The sequence below is a fragment of the Amblyraja radiata genome, chromosome 25 (assembly GCF_010909765.2).
Source record: "Amblyraja radiata isolate CabotCenter1 chromosome 25, sAmbRad1.1.pri, whole genome shotgun sequence".
NCBI classification, from domain to species: Eukaryota; Metazoa; Chordata; class Chondrichthyes; order Rajiformes; family Rajidae; genus Amblyraja; species Amblyraja radiata.
In genome coordinates, this window is record NC_045980.1 from 24498932 (window position 1) to 24524579 (window position 25648).

Genomic DNA, 25648 nt, shown 5'->3' on the forward strand with positions numbered 1-25648 from the left:
CTCAGGATGCTGTGGGAGGCAGAGGAGATGATAGCTGGAACCCTAACAAAGATATTTAATTCTTAGCTGGTTACAGGTGAGGTACCAGAAGACAGCAAATGTGTGCCTTTACACTAAAAAACAGATAGCAGGGTTAATCCAGATAATCACTGGCCAGTTAGTCAGGGGTAGGGAACTTAATGGAAAATACTCCATGTGATTGTAGTAATCTACACTTAGAAAGACAGGGATAGATCAGGGATAGCCAGCATGGATTTGTAGGTGGGAGATCCTTTCTGACTAATTGCACAAGGAGATGGAAATGTGCCTAGTGCAATCATCAACACCCATCCTCTCTTCTGACCTTATGCAGACCAGCTCCTTGTATTCAGGGGGAAAATAAAGTGCTGGAGAGGACAAGGACACGTTCGGGGGAAACCCTCCTGGTCACAGGCAACGTGCAAACTCTACAGACAGCACCCGATCCCAGGACTGAACCTAGTTCTCTGGAACTGCAAGTTGGCAGTCTTACCTGCTGTGCCACACTGCTGCCCGAGTTGTGTGATAAAGTCTGGAGTGGGGTTAAATGTAATAGGTTCTGCCTCAGAGGCAACCACCAGGTGATTCAAGCGCCTTAAGCATAATTCCAGAACTTTGCCAAGCTCCACCCTTTATTGCCAATGAAGGTTTTCAGTGAATAAAATGTTTTGATTTTTCCATTCATCAGGATAAAGAAATGACAATAGGTCATCAGTTGATCAATGTTCAATATTTATTTGACATCTGATACAAAGCCAGAAACAGGATATTAAATTAAAAATACTTTTTGATACTTTAATTGCCACCCATATTCAGTTCACGCTGATACTCTCCATGCATTGTCAACCCATCAGGGCATGGGCAATCCCAATCACTTCCAGGAGCTCCACTAATTCACCGAACTGAAGGACAGAACCACCTCCCCACACAACGGAGGCAGTTCCGCCCTCACCCATCTGGAACTCATTTTTTCCACACCATCACCATGGGTGAATCAGGTTCCAAGGATGGCCACATCTGCTATGGCCAACATCATTCTGCAGCTTGGTATATCTGGTTTCAGCTCCAGTGGGGATTCCGATCAAACACGGTCGCCTGGACTGAACCTACCCCTTTAAACAACTGCAAGATCCCAGTTGGGGTTGCAGCCTTGCTCCGCGTGCTCAGGCTTAGATTTCGGGGTAAGGCCAAATAAGCGTGCTATTTTTACCCAGTCCAGTCTACTTGCAATTATAGACACACCAACGTGATCGAGACTTAACTGCTCTCCGAAACGGCCACTACATGTTCAAAGGGCAGTCAGGGATGGACAATAATTGCCATCAGGGTCCAGGTCCCCTGAACAATTAATACAAATAAATCCATTGATGCAGCCACCTGAGTAGGTAATCTGCCACTGAGAAACCCATTCAATGTTAGCATGAGCAGGGATGGGGAGAACAGGATACCTGGCTGACAAGCAACTTTGCAGATGAAAGACTACAAATCCCCTTTGCCAGTGATTAACAGGGTGAAATTGGAACTATGCAAATAGGGAATTTCAATTATTACCACCCTTAATTTATATCAAAGATTTTCACAAAAATGTATTTGAAGTGTGGTCAATAATATGTAGGGAAACATGGCAGTCAATTCATGTACAGTGAGTTTCCCATAAGCAATGATCAATACATATCAATGTTTTTCACCGAGTCCCCAGTCCTTCTTTAAATTGTATTGTAGGAATTTCTTTATTCATTGAGCAGGCAGATAGGCTGTCAACATTGGGTTTCACTGCGTATTCAAGTCCTTGAGTGGTGTTTATTCATTTGCCTTCATCAAATGGTTATATCAACCAAACACACTGATACGTGCTGCTACCGACACGTATTAAATCTCTGAGCGGTTTCATTTCAAGGGCCAGTCCTTCTGCTAAGAAACAAGTACTTTGGCCCTTTTCAAAATGACAGTGTAGCAGTGATTGAATTAAGATACAGACCTCCAGAAACCTTCAGTGAGGTGAGCAGGCACCACCCATCCATACTGAAATGGACACTGCCACAGAATTACAGCCCAAGAAAAAGGAGCCTTTTAATCACATTCACAGTCCATCAAAGCATATCCCTTTAGAAGCTGATTTTAGTTACTTATTAGATCTGATTTTTGTACCTAATAGGTATCCAAAGGTAGAAAAACACAGAGACCTGGGATAGTTCATTGCCACATTTCAGACAGGTTAAGGATCGCTGCCAGTTTGTCCTTAGGCAATGAGGAGCCAAAACATAATTACAAGAGCCACGAAAAGGAAAAGGCGAGACAGGAATTGTTCATCCACAAACTGCGGCGTTCCAGGGACTGCTGCGGGACAAGAGAGGAGAAACACACTGAGAATCCACCAGCTGGAGATCATTAAATACAGATAGACTGTAAATGCAGATGGCACCTTTCATTGGGTACTTTACAGGCAATTAATCAGTCTTAAGTATGGTCACTGCGTTCACATGGCTTGTTTCGTCTTTTAGAGATACAGCGTGGAAACAGGCCCTTCGGCCCACCGAGTCAGCGCCGACTAGCAATCACCCCGTACACTAGCATTATCCTTCACATTAGGGACAAACATGGAAGCATGCACACAGCGAGTCCAAGATGGAGCAGACAGTAACACAAAGGTTGGCTCAGATAAAACGGAAGCAAAAAGCTGAAGATAAAGGTTAATCCTCAGGGGTGGCGAGTATTCATGATTCTTTGTGTGCTTGCAGTTCAAGATAATAAAGCTTATTGCCTTTGGAGTTCTCAAAGGAGCAAACACAATGGAGACAATCCAAAGGGCAAAATAATGCAGACTAAATGTCTGTCCTGATGAAAAGTTGCAAAACTATACCAAAAGATTTTTGAGGCGAGGGGCATGTAGACAAAGGATTTGCATAAAGACCACGACCGCGAAACGCTGAGTAAGGTCTCTGACATTCTTAGCACTAATACAAGCGGGTTCTCTGACGTTATAATCTGTCTAAGCTTACAAACCGTGCGAAGAAATGGTAAGTTTAAACACCGAGCCAGACGGTGAGATGAACTGAATGCAAAGAACGCAACTAAGGGCATCAGATAAATGTGGGATAAACAGAAACGTGAGAAAAATAATGACAGAATTATGTGGCTGCACAAGGTTTACACTTACAAGAAAATAATGGGTTAATGTGTTACATATTAATATAAAATAACAAGAGCATATTGATGTATCAGCACAACAGCAGGTCCTCATAACTAAAAATAGTCTAACTCAAGAGCTCACAAAAGCTAATCACCTTAAACTGATCAAAGCCAAACTTGACAGATCCTCTCTGGAATAACTGTCTGTAGCAGTAAGCATGTTCACTCTACATGACAGGCACAATATTTAAACAAAGAGCATTAAATAAATGGCTTGTTCTATTTTCAGTCTATTTAAGAAAACCTGCCTCCCCCCCCCCCCTAGTTGTCCTCCTGGCTCCACTGTTCACATCCTTATATTCCGTATTCCTCTCGTTAGCATATCTTCCCAAGCCACCAATGGGCCATTGTGGGCTCCACCCTTCCTGAGGTCATCTGTTGCCGGCCCTGTTTGCCCTGTTTTGTTCTGGCTTTCTCTACCTTTCAGTCCCAAATCGTCACTTATTCCCTTTCTTCTGACCCGCTGAGTTACTCCAGCATTTTGTGTCAATTAAAGAAACCTTGATGAGGATCATCTTATGCAAATATGCTGAATCATGCTGTTGACCAGCTGGTGGTTCTGAAGACATGCTGTGTGTAGATCAGCTTGCCCCTGGCTTCCACACATGCATCTGCAATGTAAAGACCAAGACCGAGTTTGAGGTCAGATGACGAGTCTTGGTTGGTCCTCTGCTTTTTTCTTTGCAGTGTAGGAGGCCCAGGAGTGACATTATTGAGGTGTACAAGACTAACACTAGATGGCATAAGCTTAATGAGAGAGGAGAGAGAATTAAGAAGGACCTCAGGGGCAACTATTTCACTCGTCTATGGGCCAAATGCAGGAAAAGGGAGCTAGTCCAGTAATCCCAACTTGGTTGGCTTGTCAAGGTGGGTTTCTGTGCTGTACAGCTCTATGACAAAGTAGTTGACATTAGTTATTCAGTGGAGGATGGGAATGCCACCACAATGCTGGATTAGGACTTCCCTCAGAACGCTGCCATTACACTGCTCTAAATCTTGCTTTGAGAGCTGCAAACTGAATATGCTGCCTGCCCATCTCCCAGCTTCAATCATTTCCAGAACATCTACCACTGCTAGCGAGCGGTATGCTGTAATGTGCAGAGGCAAATGTGAACAGAGACCAAACCATACAACTCTAACAGAGAGCTGACCATTTGCATACTAAGCAGTAAGCATGTAGGAGGGGTGGAGAAGGGTCATTTTAAATCATGTACCTGGAGGCGGACGGCCATCATTAATGTTGAATGCTGTTGCAAAAATCCCAAATGGAAACGCACCAATCCCAAAAGACATCTGGAATCCTCCATCTCCAAAGCCAAAACCTTGGAAACCCTGAAATGGGATTATGACAGTAATTCAACACAAAACCAATACAAGCACAAACATGGTCCAGACCAGCTCTTTGTGACGAAACAAAAACCCACAGCACTTCCAAAAATGAAGGAACCAAAGGCAATGTGGACAGGAAGGTGGTTAATAGGTCACTAACAGTGAACTTGGATATGAAGGATAAACTCCCAACGGCAGCAACTAATACTGGCTCTCTGTAAGTGCAGCTATCAATGACAAATTAAACAATTGAGACAGAGCTACATAACTTGTATATGTTTACTATACTGAGCTAGTCATAGTAAATAATGTAAACAGAGAGCCATCAGCCATGTCTCAGTCACAAGGGTTACAGGACGAATCCCACTCTAAAGATGCATGCAGAAAAATCTAGGGCTGTTGTGAGAAATTATGCTTCAGATGATTTGTTAATTAATATTGTTCTCCAAGGTGGATGCTAAAGAGCACACATTACTTTGAAAAGCTGTAGAGTTAGCATACCCGGAGTCCTAATCAGTAGTGATCCCGACATCACCAAAGCAGATGATCCTATCACCAGTTCTCTTTGTGAAAACCTGCTGTGTGAACTGCCCCAGGGTTTCCTGTATCCTAAAGGACAATGAGTGCAGAGGCGTTGGATAATCTTAAGACAGCGGAAGATGGATACTTGATATGTAAGAGGGTGAAAGGTGGAAGATATTACGGCGTTGGTCGAAACTCACATGCACTTTGAGATGCCATTCCATGGCCAAGGCTGTTTTGCATGCCAAATCAAAGGTAAGGGCTGGTGTGTTCAGTAATTTTGATTGGATTCCCTCTTCCAGCAATCCACATACAAATCTATCACACTAAACTCGATTCAGAAATGTCCCAAAATTGCAGTGTAGAGACATCTTCTTCAATGTACTCACTCACAGACTCATCAGACTTCTGTTTTTTTTTGTGTGAAATTTGTATCTTTCTGCAATCTCTATGGGTTTAGGGTTGAAGTGAGCATCAACACAGTCTCAAATGAAATATTCTTTGCTTTCTCTGGGACTAGGATTTTGGTGCGAGATACATAAACCTCAGAACCAATTTCAGTTAATAGAATGGCCTTTTTGCGTTCCGATTGCCTTGTTTTGTGCTCTTACATGCACTTGATCACAACCCTCTGTTTCTTCAGCTTCAATAATATTAATTGCACTAAAAAACATTTCCATTCGCTCACAGTACGAGCTAAAGGTTTCACGGTTCTTGTCAAAAATCCCTAGTTGGCCAATGTATCTTATGGATGCCATTTTGTCACATAGACATAACACAAAGAGAGCCTGACAATCTCTAGATGAATAGTGCCGCTGCCGTTTTACCCTACGCTACATAGAAGGATCTGCAGTCTATTGTGTCCAGTTCAGAAACACTTGCGACACAGCTCCGTATTTGCCGTGTAAAATGTTCAACTCTACTGCATATCGTTAAAACAGTCCTGCGCAGAATTTAAAGGCTGAGTTCACAAATTCAATCGGATCCTTGTCGCCATGTGCAAGATATTACAGTAGTAGCAAGTAGACAGAAACAAAGACAGGTTTCAGTCAAGCATTTTCCAGTGTCGGTCTTCTTTATTTTACAAAAGTACACTGCGCACTCACACACATATTCTTGAGACTGATAAGATATGAATATATCACGATTCAAATAACACCGCCTGGTTCTCAGTTCTTAATGATACAGTTACCATTATATACAGTACATGGCAGTGTAACCAACGACATGGTGGCTACCATGGTAGACAGGTGTAAGGTTACAAGGAAATCAGCCATGACCTTATATGACAGTGGTCTTACTGGGTTGAACCCTGTCCCTAATCCATACTCCGTTACCTGTAAAGTACTTAGGACAGATACTATATACAAAGTCAAGTCTGCCTTTGTTTCCTTTCAAAGGGACTTTGATAGATGAAGACTATTGCATGATAAGTTCCAGAATGTAGACCCAGCAACACCTGTCCAAGTCCAGAGAGGATGGAAGGGACCTCCAAATGCGGTGTTCTCATGTGCATGTTGCCCATGTCCTGGTTTGGGAGACGTTCTTGGGAGTACCCCAAGAGAGTGATTCAAGTGCATTTGTAGATAATATACACTGTAGACAGTAGTGGAGGCAACAAATAATGAAGCTGCCACATGCAGAGCCAACCAAACAGGCTGCTTAATCGTAGCTGGTGCTGGTGCTGGCTTGTTTGGTGGTACATTCATCCAGGTAACTGGGGACTATGCCAGGCACTTCTGATTTGTGGGTGGAGAGGAGCCAAGGAGTCAGGAGAAAGAGATATTTATCCTCCATATCTCCTCCAATCCTGTCTACATGGGAGAAAGCAAGTGGAACATGAACACAACACGCAGTAGTTGGATCAAAAGGTATTTAACATGTCCAGATTAGAAGGAGTATTCTGTATAGGCCTGTTTCTCCTCCATTCTTTAAATCGGTACGGGCGCAAGGAATAAAACAGTTGAGAAATCAAGGCAGTTAGATGGAGGTCCGACCACTTATGATCTAATTCACTGGTAAATGATCTGATTAATTGAATAAATTGGACAGATTGGAAAAGCTGGGTGGTTCTTACAGCAAAGAAGATCAGGAAGAGATATGATAAAGGTTCATGTAAGGGGACATTTGAAGCTATTGAAAAGGACAACTTTATAGTGCTGTGTAGCAAGAGGGGTAACGTTAATCAGAGTGAGACAGAGAGGGGCAAAACGTACAAACTGAAGCGTGAAATGCAAATAGAGAAGGCAGAAGGCAATAAAATAAAAAGCCCAGTAATGTGCAAAACAACTGAGCCAAATAAATTGATGACACTCTGACATGACACTGACTGTCATTACCAAAAGCGGTTGCAAGGTGAGCAAGGCTAGGAACTGAATATGCCTGGGCACCTAATATTTTGGAAGGTGGTGGATCTCAGTGAGAGAAGATCTTTATTCAGATGTTCATGACGTAGATTCAATTTTGACAGAGAAGAAATAAATGGAAGTCGTCAAAAGGGACAAGTTAGTAGACATGTGATAGTAATTGCCTTGATCAAGTTGCATTTAGGGGGCTCATAAGGAAGAAGGTACTATAATAATCTTGGGCAACAAAAGTATTCAATAAGATTGGATAAATCAGAGGATGAGTGCATAGGACAGATACAGGCAATGTGTTTGGATCCTAGTAGCTTCCCTGCTGCTCTTCCACCAAACAATGGGTTATTTCACATGTGGGCATGTGCAATGAGAGGATAAATGAATGATCTCACGCTAAAGGATCCTCTGGATAAGATTGTAGAGTATTAGCACATTTAATTTGAGATTGAAAAACTTCGATCAAATAGTGTCTTAAAGATAAGAGGATAGAGGTGGTTAAAGCAGACTGGATATTTCAGCGAGGCACTTTGAGGCCAAATATAAGAGAAAGTATGAGAGGAAGAGTTAATGGCAGGACCCTTGACAGCATTGATGTACAGAGGGATCTCGGGATACAAGTCCATAACTCCTGGAAAGTAGAAACAAAAGTAGACAAAGTGGTAAAGAAGGCAAAGTGTTCAAGAAGGAACTGCAGATGCTGGAAGATCGAAGGTACACAAAAATGCTGGAGAAACTCAGCGGGTGCAGCAGCATCTATGGAGCGAAGGAAATAGGCGACGTTTCGGGCCGAAACCCTTCTTCAGACTGATGGGGGGTGGGAGGGGATAAGGAAGGAAAAAGGGAGGAGGAGGAGCCCGAGGGCAGGGGGATGGGAGGAGACAGCTCGAGGGTTAAGGAAGGGGAGAAGACAGCAAGGGCTAGCAAAATTGGGAGAATTCAATGTTCATTCCACCCGGACGCAAGCAGCCCAGGCGGAATATGAGGTGCTGTTCCTCCAATTTCCGGTGTTGCTCACTCTGGCAATGGAGGAGACCCAGGACAGAGAGGTCGGATTGGGAATGGGAGGGGGAGTTGAAGTGCTGAGCCACCGGGAGTTCAGGTAGGTTATTGCGGACTGAGCGGAGGTGTTCGGCGAAACGATCGCCCAACCTCCGCTTAGTCTCACCGATGTAAATCAGCTGACATCTAGAGCAGCGGATGCAGTAGATGAGGTTGGAGGAGATACAGGTGAACCTTTGTCGCACCTGGAACAACTGCTTGGGTCCTTGAATGGAGTCGAGGGCGGAGGTGAAGGGACAGGTGTTGCATTTCTTGCGGTTGCAACAGAAAGTGCCCGGGGAGGGGGTGGTACGGGAGGGAAGGGAAGGATTGACAAGGGAGTTGCGGAGGGAGCGGTCTTTGCGGAAGGCAGACATGGGGGGAGATGGGAAGATGTGGCGAGTGGTGGGGTCACGTTGGAGGTGGCGGAAATGGCGGAGGATTATTTGTTGAAGGCATATTGATATGCTTGCCTGCATCAGATGGGGCATGATGTACAAATGTAAGGAAGTCATGGTGCTGCATTGCAAAGCTTTGGTTTGGTCGCATTTGGAATATTGTATGCTGTTCTGGCTCCCATTTCAGGAAGGGTATGGAAGCTTTGGAGAGGATAAAGTTTACACTGCCTGGATTAGAGGGTATTAGCTATAAAGACGTTAGGCACATTTAAATTGTTTTCTCAGCTTTGATGACTGAAGGGAAACCTGATCAACGTTTATAAAATTATGAGAAGTATAGATAGGGTCGATAGTCAAAAATTCTTTCCTCAGAATGAAAATGTCAAAGACTGGAGACCATAACTTCAAGGTGAGAAGGACAAAGTGATATGCAGGACAAGTTTTTCTTAAAACACAGAGTGGTGGGTGCCTGGCATGTGCTGCCAGGAGTGTGGTGGAAGCAGATACGACAGTGGCGTTTACGAGGCTTTTAGATAGGCTCATGGAAACGCAAAGAATGGATTGTTATCCGCTGACTGGATAGGACACAATAAAAAAGCTTATCACTGTACGTCAGTACACGTGACAATAAACTAAACTAAACTAAGGATCACGTGCAGACAGAGGGATTAGTTGAATTTGTTACCACGTTCGGCACAGATATCATGGACCGAAGGACCGTTCCTGTGCTGTACAGTTTGTTCTGTGTTCATACAATAAAGGTAGATTCCATTGGGAAATAAAAAACTCCATGAGGAAGATGGTTTGTGCGGCCGATTAAGGAATTGAAGAATGGTGTTAACAGATAAAGGCATGCAATTTTGTGACGGTTAGTGGTTAGCCAGATGACTGAGAAAATAGATAAGGATAACTAAGAAAAATAAAGTAGAAAATAGTTTATGATCAAAAGCTAGCAAAAATAGACAGCAAGAGTTTCTATAAGTATACAAATAGACAAAGTAAACATTAAGTCCTGCAGATCAGTGGATCCACATTTTTTTTAATGAAAGCCCCATCTAATAAAGTGTGCAAAACCCCAACCCCTTTTTAAATACCAAATGATATCACATACGCGGTGCCTTTTTAGGCACAGAGATGTGCACAGACTGCAGCAGTTCTCTACTGGGGCATCAAATGGCCAAGTATAATTTATTTGAACTATTTATAATCTATGTTAATGGTTTCAGTGAAGAGAATGAGTGCATTGCAGTCAGATTTGCAGAGAAGACAATGTTAGGCAGGAGAGCCAGTCATGAAGATGACATACAGCTTGTTAGCTAGGTTAAGTGAGCTGCCAAAATTTGACAGATGGAGAAGTATGCAGGGAAACATGAGGTCATCCACTTGGCACAAATAAAAAAATATTGTACAAAGTGGCAGACTATGACATACTATTTTACATAGGGAGTTGGCTGTGCACATCAAACACTAAAAGATAGCAAACAGTACAGGTGCTAATTCAGAAGACAATTAAAATGTTGCCTTTTAAAGCAAGAGATAAAGTACCTTATGGAGGCTTGTTAAACCTGTGCACAACTGCAGACCACACTGAGAATAATGAAGATAGTTTTGGCCTCTCTGTTTAAGGGACATACTTGTATTGGAGGCACTTCATAAAAGGTTCACTTTTCCTGGGATTGTTTCTGAACCAAAACAGTTTGGACCTTAGCTCACTGGAAATTTGAAGAATAAGACATGACTTTATTGAAACATGTACAATTCCAAGGGGGCTTGGCAGGATAGATGTCAAACAAATTTCCTGTGTTGAGGGAATTCGGAACTGGTAGAAAGATTTATAAAGAGGTTACCTATTTGTGACCACGATAAGAAATTTTATCTCAGAGGATTGTGAATCACTGAAGGTTGAGGCAAGCAAGTTTGTCTATAGGGGAATAAATGGGCATGAGGAGATGCAGTGTTCGATGAGCCATGATCTGATTAAATAGGGCAGCATGTTCTATTGCTGTGCAGAGCAATTCTTTTCAATAACTTTAGCAAGAGCAGCCATAATCTTGTAATCCTTAGCAAATATCTTTATTACATAAGATGCAGCATCTTCCTCTGTATAAACGTCAGTACTAATTAATTGGTCCGCGCCACCCTCACAGGCCCCATGTGGTCTATTTATGTTAGCTGCTTTAACTGATGAAGTTAATTATGCAGAGAGAGAAAAGTCTTCAAGTAGATAAAAGTTCAATATGAAAAATGGCAAACTAAATGATAAATGGTAGATATAGTGTACAGTAAACTTCAAAAATCACTGGAAAGAACCATTTCCTGAGATATAGGAAAAGAGTGCAGATGGGACATATTGATCGGTGTGGGAAAGTTGGGTCGAAGGGCCTGTTTCCACACTGTATGACTCTATGACTATAAGAGTAGGGTGAATGGACTCGACAGGATTCCTTTTTGGAACAGTTAGTGTGAACTCAACTGCTTCTTTCTTTGTCTTGCTATATTTCTGCAAATGTATTGACTGAACTCCCTCATTCTTATCTTCCTGTCTTTTTTTGTCCAGAACATAAGGTGAAGAACTCCAACCACTAACCTACTGCTGCCTCAAATCATTTGCATAATCCTATAATTTCCCCACATCATTCTTCACAGCTTCATTTATTTTGCACAGCCCTGAAAACAAAGGAAGTGCATCACTCACCCCTCTGCTCTCTGGCTCAGGCCTCTGTCCCTGTGGTCTTGGAGGAGTTTTCTCTCTGAAATGAAATGGTTGGCCATTACATTAAACTAGAGTACAACAAATTGCTTTGTAATCCAGGTCATATAGCTCAGTGGTAACCGTTAGATTTACCACTTACTCCCTTTATTAAACAATACCATATTTACCTTTGACAATTTTATAGCAGCCTGGAAAGAATATTAAGAAAGGGAGGTATAGTGCTCCAAAACAACATTCTTAAAGGAAAACAATCCATGCTTATGCACTTTAATTATTTAATCATTGAAGTTCAGCTAAGATTTTGATAGACCTCTGCTGCACCCACTCTTGGACCAATATATTCTCCCCATGGCCAGAGATGCTCTCAGTGTTCCCACAATGGCTTTGCACAGCTATAAGGTAACCGATCCAACTGTATTACAAACCCCAGCATCCCGCTGGTCAGCTGTGTCACTGTTCATGACATTGTAATGATGCACATCACAATAGAGTGATGTTCACACAAGTTTAAACATCTTAAATCTAAAGAATCGTTTTTGAATAAAGAACATTTTGGTTAAAGCTAGGGGAGCACAATAATATCATCCTTTAATGCCTGGGAATAAAAAGCATCAGATTGTAGGGATGTCACACTTTTGTAACATTATCTTCTTTCCTGCTGTATCACATTAACTACTGAATCCCTCACATTGATTCAATTTTAGTGCTTCATGACACCCGGCAGTAGTTTACACTGCAGTAAATACTTATTAAGTAATGCTTCAACATTCTCCATTATTTTATTTTCATTTATAAAAGTGTCTACAGATTCCACATTGACCAACCTCTCTCCAAACACAACTTACACATTTCATCTCATGACATGGACATGGATATCCACTGCAAATATCTTTTCATTCTCTTTTTGTAGCTCTGACTTGATCTTCCTTGCCAGCAGGTCCTGCACCAGTTCTTATCTTTTACATGTTTAAGAAGGAACTGCAGATGCTGGAAAATCGAAGGTACACAAAAAAGCTGGAGAAACTCAGCGGGTGCAGCAGCATCTATGGAGCGAAGGAAATAGGCAACGTTTTGGGCCGAAACGTTGCCTATTTCCTTCGCTCCATAGTTGCTGCTGCACCCGCTGAGTTTCTCCAGCTTTTTTGTGTACCTTATCTTTTACATGCTGCTCCTGTATTTTTGTACTTTAGCACACCACCATTTTTTTTGAGGGACAGCACCGGGGAGAGGGGGATATATATAAATTGGTTCTAGCTCAAATTATTATTGACCGACTAGTCAATAATTTTTCAATTTTGCATTTTCCCCAAGTTTACCTCTTTTACTGTCTCATTACATGGAATTCCATCCTAGCCAAATCTAGAATCATCTTTCCCATTTCATATTTCTCCTTTACCAGCATTAATAAATATGATCATCGGTCATATTATCATGAGTACAGGAGCCATTCAGCCCATCAAATAGATTCCAGCTCTGAGTCAGTTGTACAGTACAGAAACAACCCGCTTGGCCCATCATGGCCTCGCCAACCTCTTTGCCCATCTACACTGGCCTGTATTGCAGCAAGCAAGTTAGTCTCTTACAGGAGCAGGAGGGGATCACCTACCCCTTCAAACGCTTGGATTTGTTATGGGTAGATCCTGTCTGATTAATTCAACTAAATTTTAAGGACGTAACAAAGAGGGTCAATGAGGGCAACAAGCGTGATATATTCTAATTGCATTTTGAATTGAGTTAGGTGGAACTTTTAAAGATAGTGGAGTCAAGGGATATGAGGAGAAGGCAGGAACGGGGTACTGATTGTGGATGATCAGCCATGATCACATTGAATGGCGGTGCTGGCTCGAAGGGCCAAATGGTCTACTCCTGCACCTATTGTCCTGCATCGGTCTGTGGAATTCTCTGCCTCAGGGCGGTGGAGGCAGGTTCTCTGGATGCTTTCAAGAGAGAGCTAGAAAGGGCTTTTAAAAATAGCTGAGTCAGGGGATATGGGGGGAAGGCAGGAACAGGGTACTGATTGGGGATGATCAGCCATGATCACATTGAATGGCAAAATACTCCTGCACCTATTGTCTATTGCCTATAGAAAAGACCCCACGTGGCAGGCTGGATAAAAACGCCCATGAGATCCTAAAGAAGTGACAGATTCAATCCTAAACTGGCTCACTGTTGATGAGGTTTGAAGTAGCACGTAATGATTTTTACCAAGGTGTTTGGAAAGTTCCACATGGCAGATTGAAGAAGCAAGTACGAGCTCACAGGATCTAAGGGAAAATAGCAAGTTGGATTTTGTTCAGGGGAACAAAATCTTAGATACAAATTGAAACATAATAACTGAAGCATAATCATTGAAGCTTAGTGGGAGAATGCACAAGCAATGGACAATTCTATTGTCTGTGAAGGGCTCTGTCATCATCTATGATGCAGATAATCACAGAATGTTGAATTTATTTGTAACTCCTCAGAAAATAAAGCACAAATGCCTCCACAAAGCAACAGTAGGAAAATATTCAAGCTTGGGTTGACCTTACATGAATATTACTCGTCTCAAGTACAATCAAAAGTCACTTCTAAAAACCATGTCTAATCACCTACTCTGAGCAACCTACTCTTACTCACATCCCAAAGACACACTGATCAATACATTGACTACTCTAAAATTATTTAATATAAATCAATAAGTTTTCTGACCAAATCTGGCAGAGACATTGCAAGTTCTAGGTGACAAAAAGATATCCAATGGCTGTTTATTTGGGTACAAAAGTGGCAAAGGCTTTTCAATCTGCAGAAGTACAAGTACAGTCTATCCTCGTAATTAGGGACCTCTTTGTAACGGATTTTGTGTTTGGTGGACAAAGTCTGTTGTAATCAAGGTGTCCGCTCATATCAGTCAGCTCAGGCCTGGCGTGGGCATTGGGCTGTGCAATTTTTGCAATCTCTTTCAGAAAACATTTCATTTTATACAGTTACAAATTCTCCAAGATTGAAAGTAATTAAACAACCACATAAAATGAGATTTACTGTGTGTCTAATGATTAACCTCCATCAGCTAAATATCAGAAATCCGGTCAGGAGGAGTGAAGAGGTGCGGCAGACCAAGACCCTGGACTAGTGAATGTGTGGGTACCCGGGGAGGGGGTGGGGGTGAATAATGTGGGCTGTAAGGATTCCGTCCTCAATAGAGCCTTAGAGATCTTTCGCCCGAACATCCCGTTCACGTTTGCAAACAACTAATATTCTGAATGTTTAAGAAAGAACTGCAGATGCTGGTAAAATCGAAGTTAGACACAAAATGCTGGAGAAACTCAGCGGGTGAGGCCACATCTATGGAGAGAAAGAATTGTTGACGTTTTTCGGGTTCAGACCCTCCTTCAGACTTCTTGAGTCTCTTCTTCAGACTTCTTGAGTTTGAAGAAGGGTCTAGAACCGATACGTCGCCAATTCCTTCTCCCCACAGATGCGGCCTCACCCGCTGAGTTTCTCCAATTAATATTTCGGGCTTGCTTCCAGTTTGATGAACTCGAGTTGGTTAATCATCTTTTAATGTTAAAGTGGGTGGATAGCCACTCTCCCCCGGAGTAGGGGGTGACAGGGAAACGCTGTTCATTCTTGGATCTGGGGGGCTTGAGGAGTCAGGAGATTCGTCCATCTGTGGGGCAGCACAGCGAAGCAGCTATTGGAGCCGCTGCCTCCCAGCACCCCCTCCCCCTCCAAATTACATCCCAACTTTGGATGCCGTGACTGTTGCAGTTTCCTCCCACATCACAAAGACACGCAGGTTTTAATGGCCTCCGTGTGACGGGACTGCACGCAAAAGTTGCATTACGTGGTAGTGCAAACGGGTGATCAATGGTCGGTGTGAACTCGATGGGCTTAAGGGTCTATTTCCGTGCTGTCTCTCTAAACTAAGCTAAATCTAAGAACACTACCTTTGAAGAGGTTGGATAAACACTTAGTTTAATATTTAAATGATACAGCTCGACAATTAGGCAGTGGGGATGATGGGTCTTGGCTGTTCCGTAGACACGTCGCAGAAGAGTGTGGTGTCAGCGGGCCAGAATCACACATCCTCCAACAGCTGGCCTGAGATGGTGGTGCGGTAGGCGAGCAAATCTTCATCCTCTCGCTGGGCGGCCGCCACAGCCGTGAAGACGACCCTTGGGGCCAGAGCGTTGATGGCAGTGTGAGACAACGCATCTGCGACCTGGTTGTTCTTGCCTGCGATGTGCTGGACACAAGTCGTGTATTCTGAGATGTAGATTAGTGTCGCTGCTGTCGGGCTGACCAAGGATCAGACATTTTGGTAATGGCAAATGTGAGTGGCTTGTGGTCGGTGAAAGCTAAGAAATCCCTGCCATAAAAAAGCAGCGGAAATGCCGGATGGCCAGGTAGAGAGCGAGGAGTTCCCGATCGAAAGCGCTGTATTTCTGCTTTGGGGGGGGGGGGGGTTCTCGGGTGACGACTGAAAAAGGCGAAGGGTTGCCAGCCTTTGATCAGTTGTTCCAGCACTCCGCGCTGACCGTTAGAGCTGTTCGTGCATTGACCCGTGGATGTACGAGCATCGTTGTCTTTGCCAGCGCCTCCTTGGCGTAGTCGAACGCAGTCGTGGCCGCATCGTCCCAAACAAGCTCTTTCAGCTTGTTGTCCAGGGCCTTGAACAGCAGTTTCATGATTCTGGCGGCTGCTGGCATGAGGTGGTGGTAAAAGTTGACCATGCCACCAAACTCTTGGAATCCCTTCACAGTAGAGAGTTTGGCAAACTTGCGAATGGCCTGGCCTTGGTCGGGAGCGGGATCGCTCCGTGCTGGTTGATGTGGTGGCTGAGGAAGTTGCTGGGGGTGAGGCCAAACTGACACTTGGCAAGATTGATGGCCAGGCCATGCTCGTTGAGCCTCTGGCAGAGCTGCCGGAGCTATGTGCGGTGTTCCTGGCGAGAGCGGCTAGCGACGAGGATGTCGTCGAGGTAGATGAACACGAAGTCCAGCCCACAGCTGTGTCCATGAGGCATTGGAAAGCTTGGGCAGCATTCTTGAGGCCGAAAGGCTGCGCAGGAACTCAAAGAGCCCGAACGGGGATGTCGGAAATCTGAAGGTAGCCGCATACCAGGTCAATCTTGGAAAATACCTTGTCACAGTCCAGGTTTGCTCTGAAGTCCTGGATGTGAGGGACCTGGATGTGTTGTGACCTCGTTGAGACGGCGGTAGTGCCCACAGGGTTTCCAGCCCCCAGATGCTTTTGGGACCACGCGTGAAGCGGGGATGCCCACGGGCTGTTAGAGCGGCGCACTATGCCCATTTCCTCCATCTTGCGGAACTCGTCTTTGGCCAGTTAGAGCTTGTCGGGGGGCAGTCTGCGTGCATGTGCATGGAGTGAGGGTCCGGTGGTGGGGATATGGTGCTTCACACCATGCTTGGGGCTGGCCGTTGTGAACTGGGGAGTTATGATGTCAGGGAAATCGGCCAAGAAGGTAATCGATGTGGTGCCCGGCGGTTTCCTGGTCCAGCGCAGACCACATAGTAGAACTTGGTGACATCAGCAGTTATCTGGCGGATGTAGAATTGGGCTTCGGCTTGTTCAAACCACACTTGGGGCTGTGATGTCCAGAAGGTGGGCAGTTTGAGTGAAACTGCGTTCTGCTGATCTGGGTTGTCTCTTCCAGGCATGATAAAATCCAAAAGAGGCCGTTTTGGATTGTCGGGGTCACCACTGAAGAGGTTGTATAAACACTCAGTTTAATATTTAAATTATACAGATCAACAATAAGTACAAAAGAGCAAGGCGTGTGTGTTAATGTGTTGACTGTGAAGTGAAGACTAGCTCCGTCGTCCGCAGCACCCCGCCAGCTGACCACCTAGGTCTGCGTTGATTGGTCGGCCCAGATCACGCCAGGGCTCGAGCTCGACAAACGACGGTTAGAGACCAAAGTGGCTCGGCCCACCACACCTTATCGAATGGAGCTTCTCCTGTTTCTGCCGTGAGCGTCGGTTTTGAGGATCTTCCACAACCTTCCAAAACCACCCCAGAGATTACTCAGTTATGGTGGACGATTGTCAATGATGGACCCCCCTCCCCAATGGTCCGTTATAATGAGGGTTATTTGTAAATGCTTTTTGGGAAGAGCAAATCAGATATAGAAATGCACAATAATTGCTTGAATACAAAGTACTGTGGAACAGATGTATCGACAAATTCCTGAAGCGGGACAAGTGGATAACATGGTTATGATGTCAGACAAAATACTTGCTTCACTTGGTCAAGGCACAGAATACAAGAGCAGGGTCATGCTAGAAGCGTATGTACTATTAGTTAGGTCACAGTATGTACAGTTCTAGTCATCGTACCGAGGAAGGATGTGATAGCACTAGCGTGTATGCACAGAACATTCACAAGGAGACTGACAAGGCTGGAGAACTATAGTTGGGGGAGACTATCGTGACAATTTGCTTTAGAACAAAGCTGAAGGGAGATGTAATTGAGTTGTGTAGAAATGTGACATGCACGGAAAGGACAAACAGGAAAGGCCAATTTTCATTAAAAATATCAGCAACCAGGAGATTGGTTCGAGTTAATCTATTGAAGAATTGGAAGTGAGTTGAGACAAGCACCAACACAGAGATGGAGGAAGTGAAGTGTCGGGCTGATCATCCAAGGTGTGATCAAATTGCAAGTGTTGTCTGCAGCAAGTCATAGAAGTAAAAAACATTACCACATTTAAAAATATCCATGTTGAGCAACTGAAATGCCAAGCTGGGGAAGTGGAATTAACCGCTGATATTTGGTGAGCGGTGGCAATCAGACCCTCCTGGCTACACCCACCCATGCCACAACACCACGCCTACACCAACACTGAGATTGTTATGACCGGCAGTTAGGTGAACCCACAGCTGGAGGCAGAAAGACCTGGTGGGCTACGGCCTGCCTGTAGGGAGGGGGGGGGGGGGGGAGGGCGGGGAGAGAATCTGCCAAGCGGGGCCCCTGCTCGTCCCCCAAAGACTGGAAAACCAAAGAGGTGGCTGGCGACAACAGTCGCGAGGAGCAAAGCCGGCACGGAAGTGAACCAGGGCCGTACCTTCCGTTCCCTTAGGGTCGGCTGCGGGGGGCACCCCCAAGGCAGAAAGGTGGCTGGGTGAAGAGAGTGACATTGTTTCTTTGAATGATCCAGACGAACGCAACGGCTGGAGGCCCTGCAGAAGCCGGGGGGTTGACCGAATGAGGCACCACTCCTGACCTAGTGCACGGACCAGACTTTGAAAATGGCGCCAAATCCAGTGACTCAAAAATAATTTGATTGTGTTTTGCATATCTGGCAATAAAGCACCATTTAACCATTGAAATCAACAACGTCTGTGCAAATAGAAGCATCTTTTGACCAGTTTTTCTAACATTCTTGCATGGTTTTATTTTAGATGTCCAACATCTGCAATAATCTTTTTTTGTTATTTTTGTTCAATTAAGAGAAGTCACTCAGAAAGAAAGTGGTGAAGGGACCTCAATAATTATTTTGTTGTTGTATTCTACAGCCTACCCAAGTATAAGAAATGTAAGGAGCGTGGAACAGGATGAAATGGTCAAAGCAGAAGGATAAATTAAGGCTTGATTTAAAGAGCCATACCACCACTGCAGATGGTCAAGGGTGGGAGATGGATGGTCCAGCAACCTCCCAAGTTATGAAGTATTTTGCTTCAGCCACAATCAAATTATACGTATTGCACAGCCCGCTTTTCAAGTAACAATTACAGTATTTTCTAATGACTCGGAAACACAGGTTAACTTTACTCAACTTAAAATCCAAGTTAAATATCATAACTAATCATCCACTCATTACCAGTTTTCCCTGTGATCTGATTTCTACACAAAGATCATTGTGAAGTGCAGGGAATGCTGCAGCCACTAGTGCAGTACCTCAACTGGAGGCAAGTTGCAATGGCTTTGCTTTGCTCACCTGGGATCCTGCTGACAAGTGCTTCCTCTTCCATAAAGGGGAATGACTTTGTCTCGGCTGATGCCTGCTTTGCAGACAGGGCAAACCTGTCGATTAGGTCTGGTCTCCAACCACTGTCAGAACACAAACATCACATGCTTTCTGTTAATGATAATTTCAAGGCAAATTAAATAACCATAAATAATATAATTAATAAAATAATAATATAAATAATATACTCAATGCTGTTAAAGCGAGAGAGCAGCTGTATAGCCAAAATACCATGGTTCCAATTGAAAGTCAGTTGTTATGCATCCTACAGCAAATGACTCACTCCTAACTCCCCAAAGCCTTTCCTCACGGAGAACCAAAGGACAATGCAACTTCAGATAAAATGCTTTTTCAATTAAAAATGCAATAAATTGTCCTTTGCAATATTAAAATTAATGTACCATTTATCTTTCAAATTACATGCTTACATAGAAACATAGAAATTAGGTGCAGGAGTAGGCCATTCGGCCCTTCGAGCCTGCACCGCCATTCAATATGATCATGGCTGATCATCCAACTCAGTATCCCGTACCTGCCTTCTCTCCATACCCTCTGATCCCCTTAGCCACAAGGGCCACATCTAACTCCCTCTTAAATATAGCCAATGAACTGGCCTCGACTACCCTCTGTGGCAGAGAGTTCCAGAGATTCACCACTCTCTGTGTGAAAAAAGTTCTTCTCATCTCGGTTTTAAAGGATTTCCCCCTTATCCTTAAGCTGTGACCCCTTGTCCTGGACTTCCCCAACATCGGGAGCAATCTTCCTGCATCTAGCCTGTCCAACCCCTTAAGAATTTGATAAGTTTCTATAAGATCCCCTCTCAATCTCCTAAATTCTAGAGAGTATAAACCAAGTCTATCCAGTCTTTCTTCATAAGACAGTCCTGACATCCCAGGAATCAGTCTGGTGAACCTTCTCTGCACTCCCTCTAGGGCAATAATGTCCTTCCTCAGATGCTACACCTGAACACCAAGTTTCTGCATTTTACTTGCAAGGGCAACAAGAGAGACTTGCATTGTTGTTGCATCATTAATGCAATCAAACATCAAATGATGTCTCTCTGGAACATCATCAAACATAACCTGACTCCAAGCCATATAAGGAGCTGTTAATGAGAGTTGAAGAAAAGCCTGACCACAGAAATAAATTTTAAGGAGCACCTTAAAATGAGAGGCAAGATGCAGTGTTTTAGGAGAAAAAATCCATAGGGAGTTGAAAGTCAAGGGATTGGTGTCATCATTAAAATTGAAGATGTGCCACAGAAATGAATTGATCAGAGTCCTCAGAAATTTTGAAGAGATTACACAAAAAGTCTAATAAATGATAAGAGATTTGAAAGCAAACATTTGATGCATTTCTCACTTTTGCAAAAGTTGATTGTTTAGCAAAGTGGATAGTTGCAAATTTGTTATTCACTATCAGGGCTCGAAATTAGCGGTTGCCCGGGTGCCACTGACCACTCAAAGCGCCGCCGAGCAACCTAAACACCGAGTCATTTTGCCCGGCTTGGCAACCAGATATTGGTTTGTAGCGAAGATAGACACAAAAAACTGGAGTAATTCCGCCGGTCAGGCAGCATCAATGGAGAAAAGGAACGCAACGTTTTGTGTCGGCGGTGACGGCTGTATTGCGTGGGAAAGATACTAGGTGCGGGGTGAGGAAGGGTCGGAACGAATGACGGGCCCCCGAACAGCGCCATGCAGTGGCCGCGATAGCGGCTCCATCTCCTTCTCCTCCCGCACCCCGCCCGCCATGATAGCAGCTGCTGCTTGCAAATCCGCTAACGACACTTTCAAAACAAACCCTCCCGCACGCCGAGGCCGGGAGGAGGGAGGGAGGGGGAGATGGAGCCGCTATCGCGGCTGTTCCCCCCATTCATCCTGCGCTGACCTCCCCCCCCCCACCCCCCCACATCCATCCTGTTCAGATCCTCCCATTCAAGAATGGGGGGGAACAGTCTGAAGAAGGGCCTCGACCCGAAACGTTGCCTATATCCTTCGCACCATAGATGCTGCCTCACCCGCTGAGTTTCTCCAGCACTTTTGTCTACCCCCATCCATCCCGTACTGAACCCCCCCATTAAACACCACTGGCATTACACATTACAGAATTCATTTTAACGGCAAATCAATGCTCTTAATATGGAGTATCAGTACTGTAGTTATTTAATGAGCAACATTCACAACTATACGTACGCATATATGTTACCATGGTCCAGGATTTATTGACACAGGTTGATAATACGCTGAATAATCCAACCACATTTTAGTTTGGAAGTGGAAAGAACTAATAGAAATTACATTAATTGCAATGTGCAGAAAGAGTTGAGATACTGTATTATAATTTTGCTGCATGTCATTGTGGGATATATCATGTCTTGATTGGTAAATATGTTTAGTTTGTGACTTTATTTGAAGCAGAAATAATATGTGAATGCTTCATTGAGTATAATTCCGACTGGTAACTACGCACTTCGTCTGACACATTATCACACGCGTCATGCAAGCCATCTTAAATGGCCACCTAAACTGTCATTTGGCAACCTAAAAAGCTGCCAAGGTTGCCCAGCTGGCAACAGGGAAAAAAAGTTAAGCGAGAGCCCTGACTATCTGTGATTGCCGATAATAGACGTACAGGTTTGTAGGTTAATTGGCTTGGTAAATTGAAAAATTGTCCCTGGTGGGTGTAGGATAGTGTTAATGTGCGGGGATCGCTGGTTGGCGCGGACCCAGTGCGCCGAAAGGCCTGTTTCCGCGCTGTATCTCTAAACTAAAACAGCAGAATGTTAAGTTCCATTTATAAATGTTCAGAAAATAAAACACTCTTTGCCTACATGTGACAAGACCTAGGAGAACTTTCAGGCAAGGACTGGCTTGCAGCATCAATGTTTCTTGCCATTAAGTACAATCAATGACTAGAGTCTAATGACCTACTCTCAACAATTTACCCTTTTACTTAACCCAAAGATATGATAGGTTAATTATCCATACTGTAAATGACCTCTACTGGAGGTAAGTGTGATGAGGAAGAGAACGCAGTTGACACAAACATCCAACTAGTCCAGGTACATAAACACTGTGGCTACAAGGTAATGTTACTTCCACTATAAAGAATGTATTTGATGCTTATATTGTAGTCTACTCTACATTGGAAAACTCAACTAAAATTGAATGACCGCATTGCTGGACAGTTTCATAATAATTTCAGATAACCTTTCTTTCCTGTTAGTGTAAAAATTGGCAAGTTCTGCAAGATCTTGTAACATTAATGTTTTTTTCCCCTCTCTGAACAGATGTTACTTGACCCACTGAGCATTTCCACCAACTGCTGTTCTGCATTTCAGGTTTCCAGTAATGTTTGTTTGTTTTCTTTCTATCCTCAATCAGCTTCCCCTATTTACATATTCTCGAGAGATCAATTATGATTAACACCCAGCCTCTGCGTGATCTCATTAACAACATGTACTGTTTAGCTTCTTTGGGTCACCACACCATCACAGATGCTCATTTTTGTTCTCTCCACGCCACTGTGACTTAAACCAATGTTTCCCCTCATTTTCCCAGTTCTGCATTTCACAGCTGTGTCTTTTATTCTTTGAGATCAGGTATTGTTGCAAAAGCTAGCATTTATTACCCATTAAGTGCTCCAGAAGTTGGCCTAAACACCTCAAATCAATGTAGTCCTTAGATGAAGGTAATCCACAGTTTTGCTGGGGAGTTGCAGGATTTAGAACTTATGACTACATGGTTTCACTGCCCAGTCCATCATCGGCTCTGACCTTCCTTCCATCGAGGGGATTTATCGCAGTCGCTGTCTCAAAAAGGCTGGCAGTATCATCAAAGACCCACACCATCATGGCCACACACTCATCTCCCTGCTACGTTCAGGTAGACGGTACAGGAGCCTGAAGACTGCAACAATCAGGTTCAGGAATAGCTACTTCCCCACAGCCATCAGGCTATTAAACATGGCTCGGACAAAACTCTGATTATTAATAATCCATTATCTGTTATTTGCACGTTATCAGTTTATTTATTCATGTGTGTATATATTTATATTATGGTATATGGACACACTTATCTGTTTTGTAGTAAATACCTACTATGTTCTGTGTGCTGAAGCAAAGCAAGAATGTCATTGTCCTCTCAGGGACACATGACAATAAACTCACTTGAACTTGAACTCACTGATATATTTCTTGATTAGGATGATTTGCAACTTTGAAGGGAACCTGCAAATGGGGAAGCTCCTTGCACCCAAAACCTTTCTTCTTCTTCTTGGTAGTTCTCAGGTTTGGGAAATGTTGTCGGAATAGCCTGAGTGAATAACTCCAGTTCATTTCTAGGTGATACCCACGTGCACCGTGGCTGCGGAGTTAAGTGGAAATATCTGTGTGTGGATGGGTGCTTTGCACTGAATGGTACTGAAATTCCTGACTGTAGCTGGAGCTGCAGACAAATGGAGAATATCCCACCTTGTTCATGACTTGTGCCTTGTAGACAACGGGCCATCTACTGAAGGGAACTAACAAGATTGTCCTGATCTTCTCTAATAGATAACACCTATGCCACCCATTCCCTTCATTACTACCACTGAGGCTCAGTTCGACAGCCAGTGGGTGAATTTTAACATATGCATTCACTGGAACCAACAAGCAATTTAACGGCTAATCCACCCCAGCCTTCTCAATCCTTACAATTAGAGCGAAGAAAATGTAACAGAAATGTACCTGATGTAAACAAGGCCAGCTGTAGATATCCGTGGGTTTCAGCAAAAACAAAAATGAATTACAGGTTAGCATTTTAGAAACAGTAAATGTCCCACCAGCACCTCCCACAACCACCCTATGCCACCGCATCCAATCTACTCTGTTCTCCACCATCCATTACCCATTTTGTATTTGTACTATTATTGTTTGTTTTGTGTGTGTATATAAAATATATATGATAAACAAAAAAATATATATAAACTTATTTGTTTATTATATTGTTTATAGTTTACATGTCCTGTTGTGCGGCTGCAAGTAAGAATTTCATTGTTCCGTTTGGGACATGACAATAACACTCCTGAGATCTCTCATGTCCACTCTCCCACAAACATTGTTTCCGCTGAGTTACTCCAGCATTTTGCGTCTGCCATTGTTCCCCTGATCAACTTTTCACCCCATTCTCTTCCTTCACACTTACTCCTTCAGCACAGCTTAGCCTCCACCTTCCTTTCTCCTGCGTCAATCCTTCTCCTCACTTGCCACGCTCTCCTGCTCCTCAAAATCCCCACCTCTACACTTCAACCATCCACCCTCACCTCCAGCTCCTCCCTCATCTCCTACTCCTCACTCACCCACCTTCCCTCATCTCCTGTACCCCACCAACCCATTCCCTCGTCTCCTGTTCCTCACCTATCCACGCTCCGCAATCATCCACCCACACTCATCTCACGATCCTCGCCAGAAAAAAACACAAAGCAAATGTTGGAGTAACTCGGGTTAGGCAATATCTCCAGAGAACCTTCCCCGCAGATGTTACCGGACCCGCTGCGTTACTCCAACACTTTGTATTGCTCAATATTCCAGCATATCTGTAATTCCCTGTATCTACTCCTCACCAGAAAAGGTGACCGCAGAGGCTGATCACCGCGTCCTTGGCCGTGTCCAAGCAGATGTTGCACTCGAACGTGCTGTCCTGGCTCGCGTTCTCCCCGGAGGTGCGGCCTGAGCCTGAGCCGGGGCCGGGTCCGGGTCCGGGGCCTCTGTCCGCACCGGGCGCCGCCGACCCCGAGCTCGCCATTTCCCCACCAGTAACACGCACACATCCGGCCCGTCACCGGAACGGACCGCGCCTTAGCAACCGCTCCGGGTGGCGACCGAGTCCGCTCCCCGGACGAACAGGAGGCGAGGGAACGTTCCAGGACGGGACCAAAGATCTTATATAGGATCTGTGGACGGGACCGCCCAGATTAACGTCTAATCTTTTCCGTTCAATTTTCAGCGATTCGTGCATGGCCACCGTGTTTTGTTAATGCAAATGCAAGCAGATCACTGTTTCCACTGGCGATCTGCGAGTTAGCAACACAATGCGCATTGCAAGTTCCCATAAAGATCAAATTGCAC

The 25648-nt window shown here is 44.1% G+C and overlaps 1 protein-coding gene across 1 annotated transcript; it reads right to left on the bottom strand.

The window, feature by feature from the left end:
* Positions 1-729: 729 nt before the first annotated feature.
* On the bottom strand, positions 730-25376 carry rnf185 (ring finger protein 185). The gene is made up of 6 exons (XM_033043507.1): positions 25144-25376; positions 24269-24287; positions 19510-19622; positions 11550-11604; positions 4422-4539; positions 730-2355 (listed from the first exon to the last, which is right to left on the bottom strand). Exons 1-6 carry the CDS (start codon positions 25323-25325, stop codon positions 2258-2260), a joined length of 585 nt encoding a protein of 194 aa, XP_032899398.1. The 5' UTR covers positions 25326-25376; the 3' UTR covers positions 730-2257.
* Positions 25377-25648: the final 272 nt, after the last annotated feature.

What these genes read in the sequence shown, in the direction of transcription:
- rnf185 (XM_033043507.1), bottom strand. Translation starts at nt 25,325, where the DNA reads ATGGCGAGCTCGGGGTCGGCGGCGCCCGGTGCGGACAGAGGCCCCGGA. An exon ending in CTGAGCCAGAGAGCAGAGGG is followed by an intron (nt 4,540 to 11,549) that starts GTGAGTGATGCA and finishes ATCCCATTTCAG; the next exon opens with GGTTTCCAAGGTTTTGGCTT. An exon ending in TGATGGCCGTCCGCCTCCAG is followed by an intron (nt 2,356 to 4,421) that starts GTACATGATTTA and finishes CTTGTCCCGCAG; the next exon opens with CAGTCCCTGGAACGCCGCAG.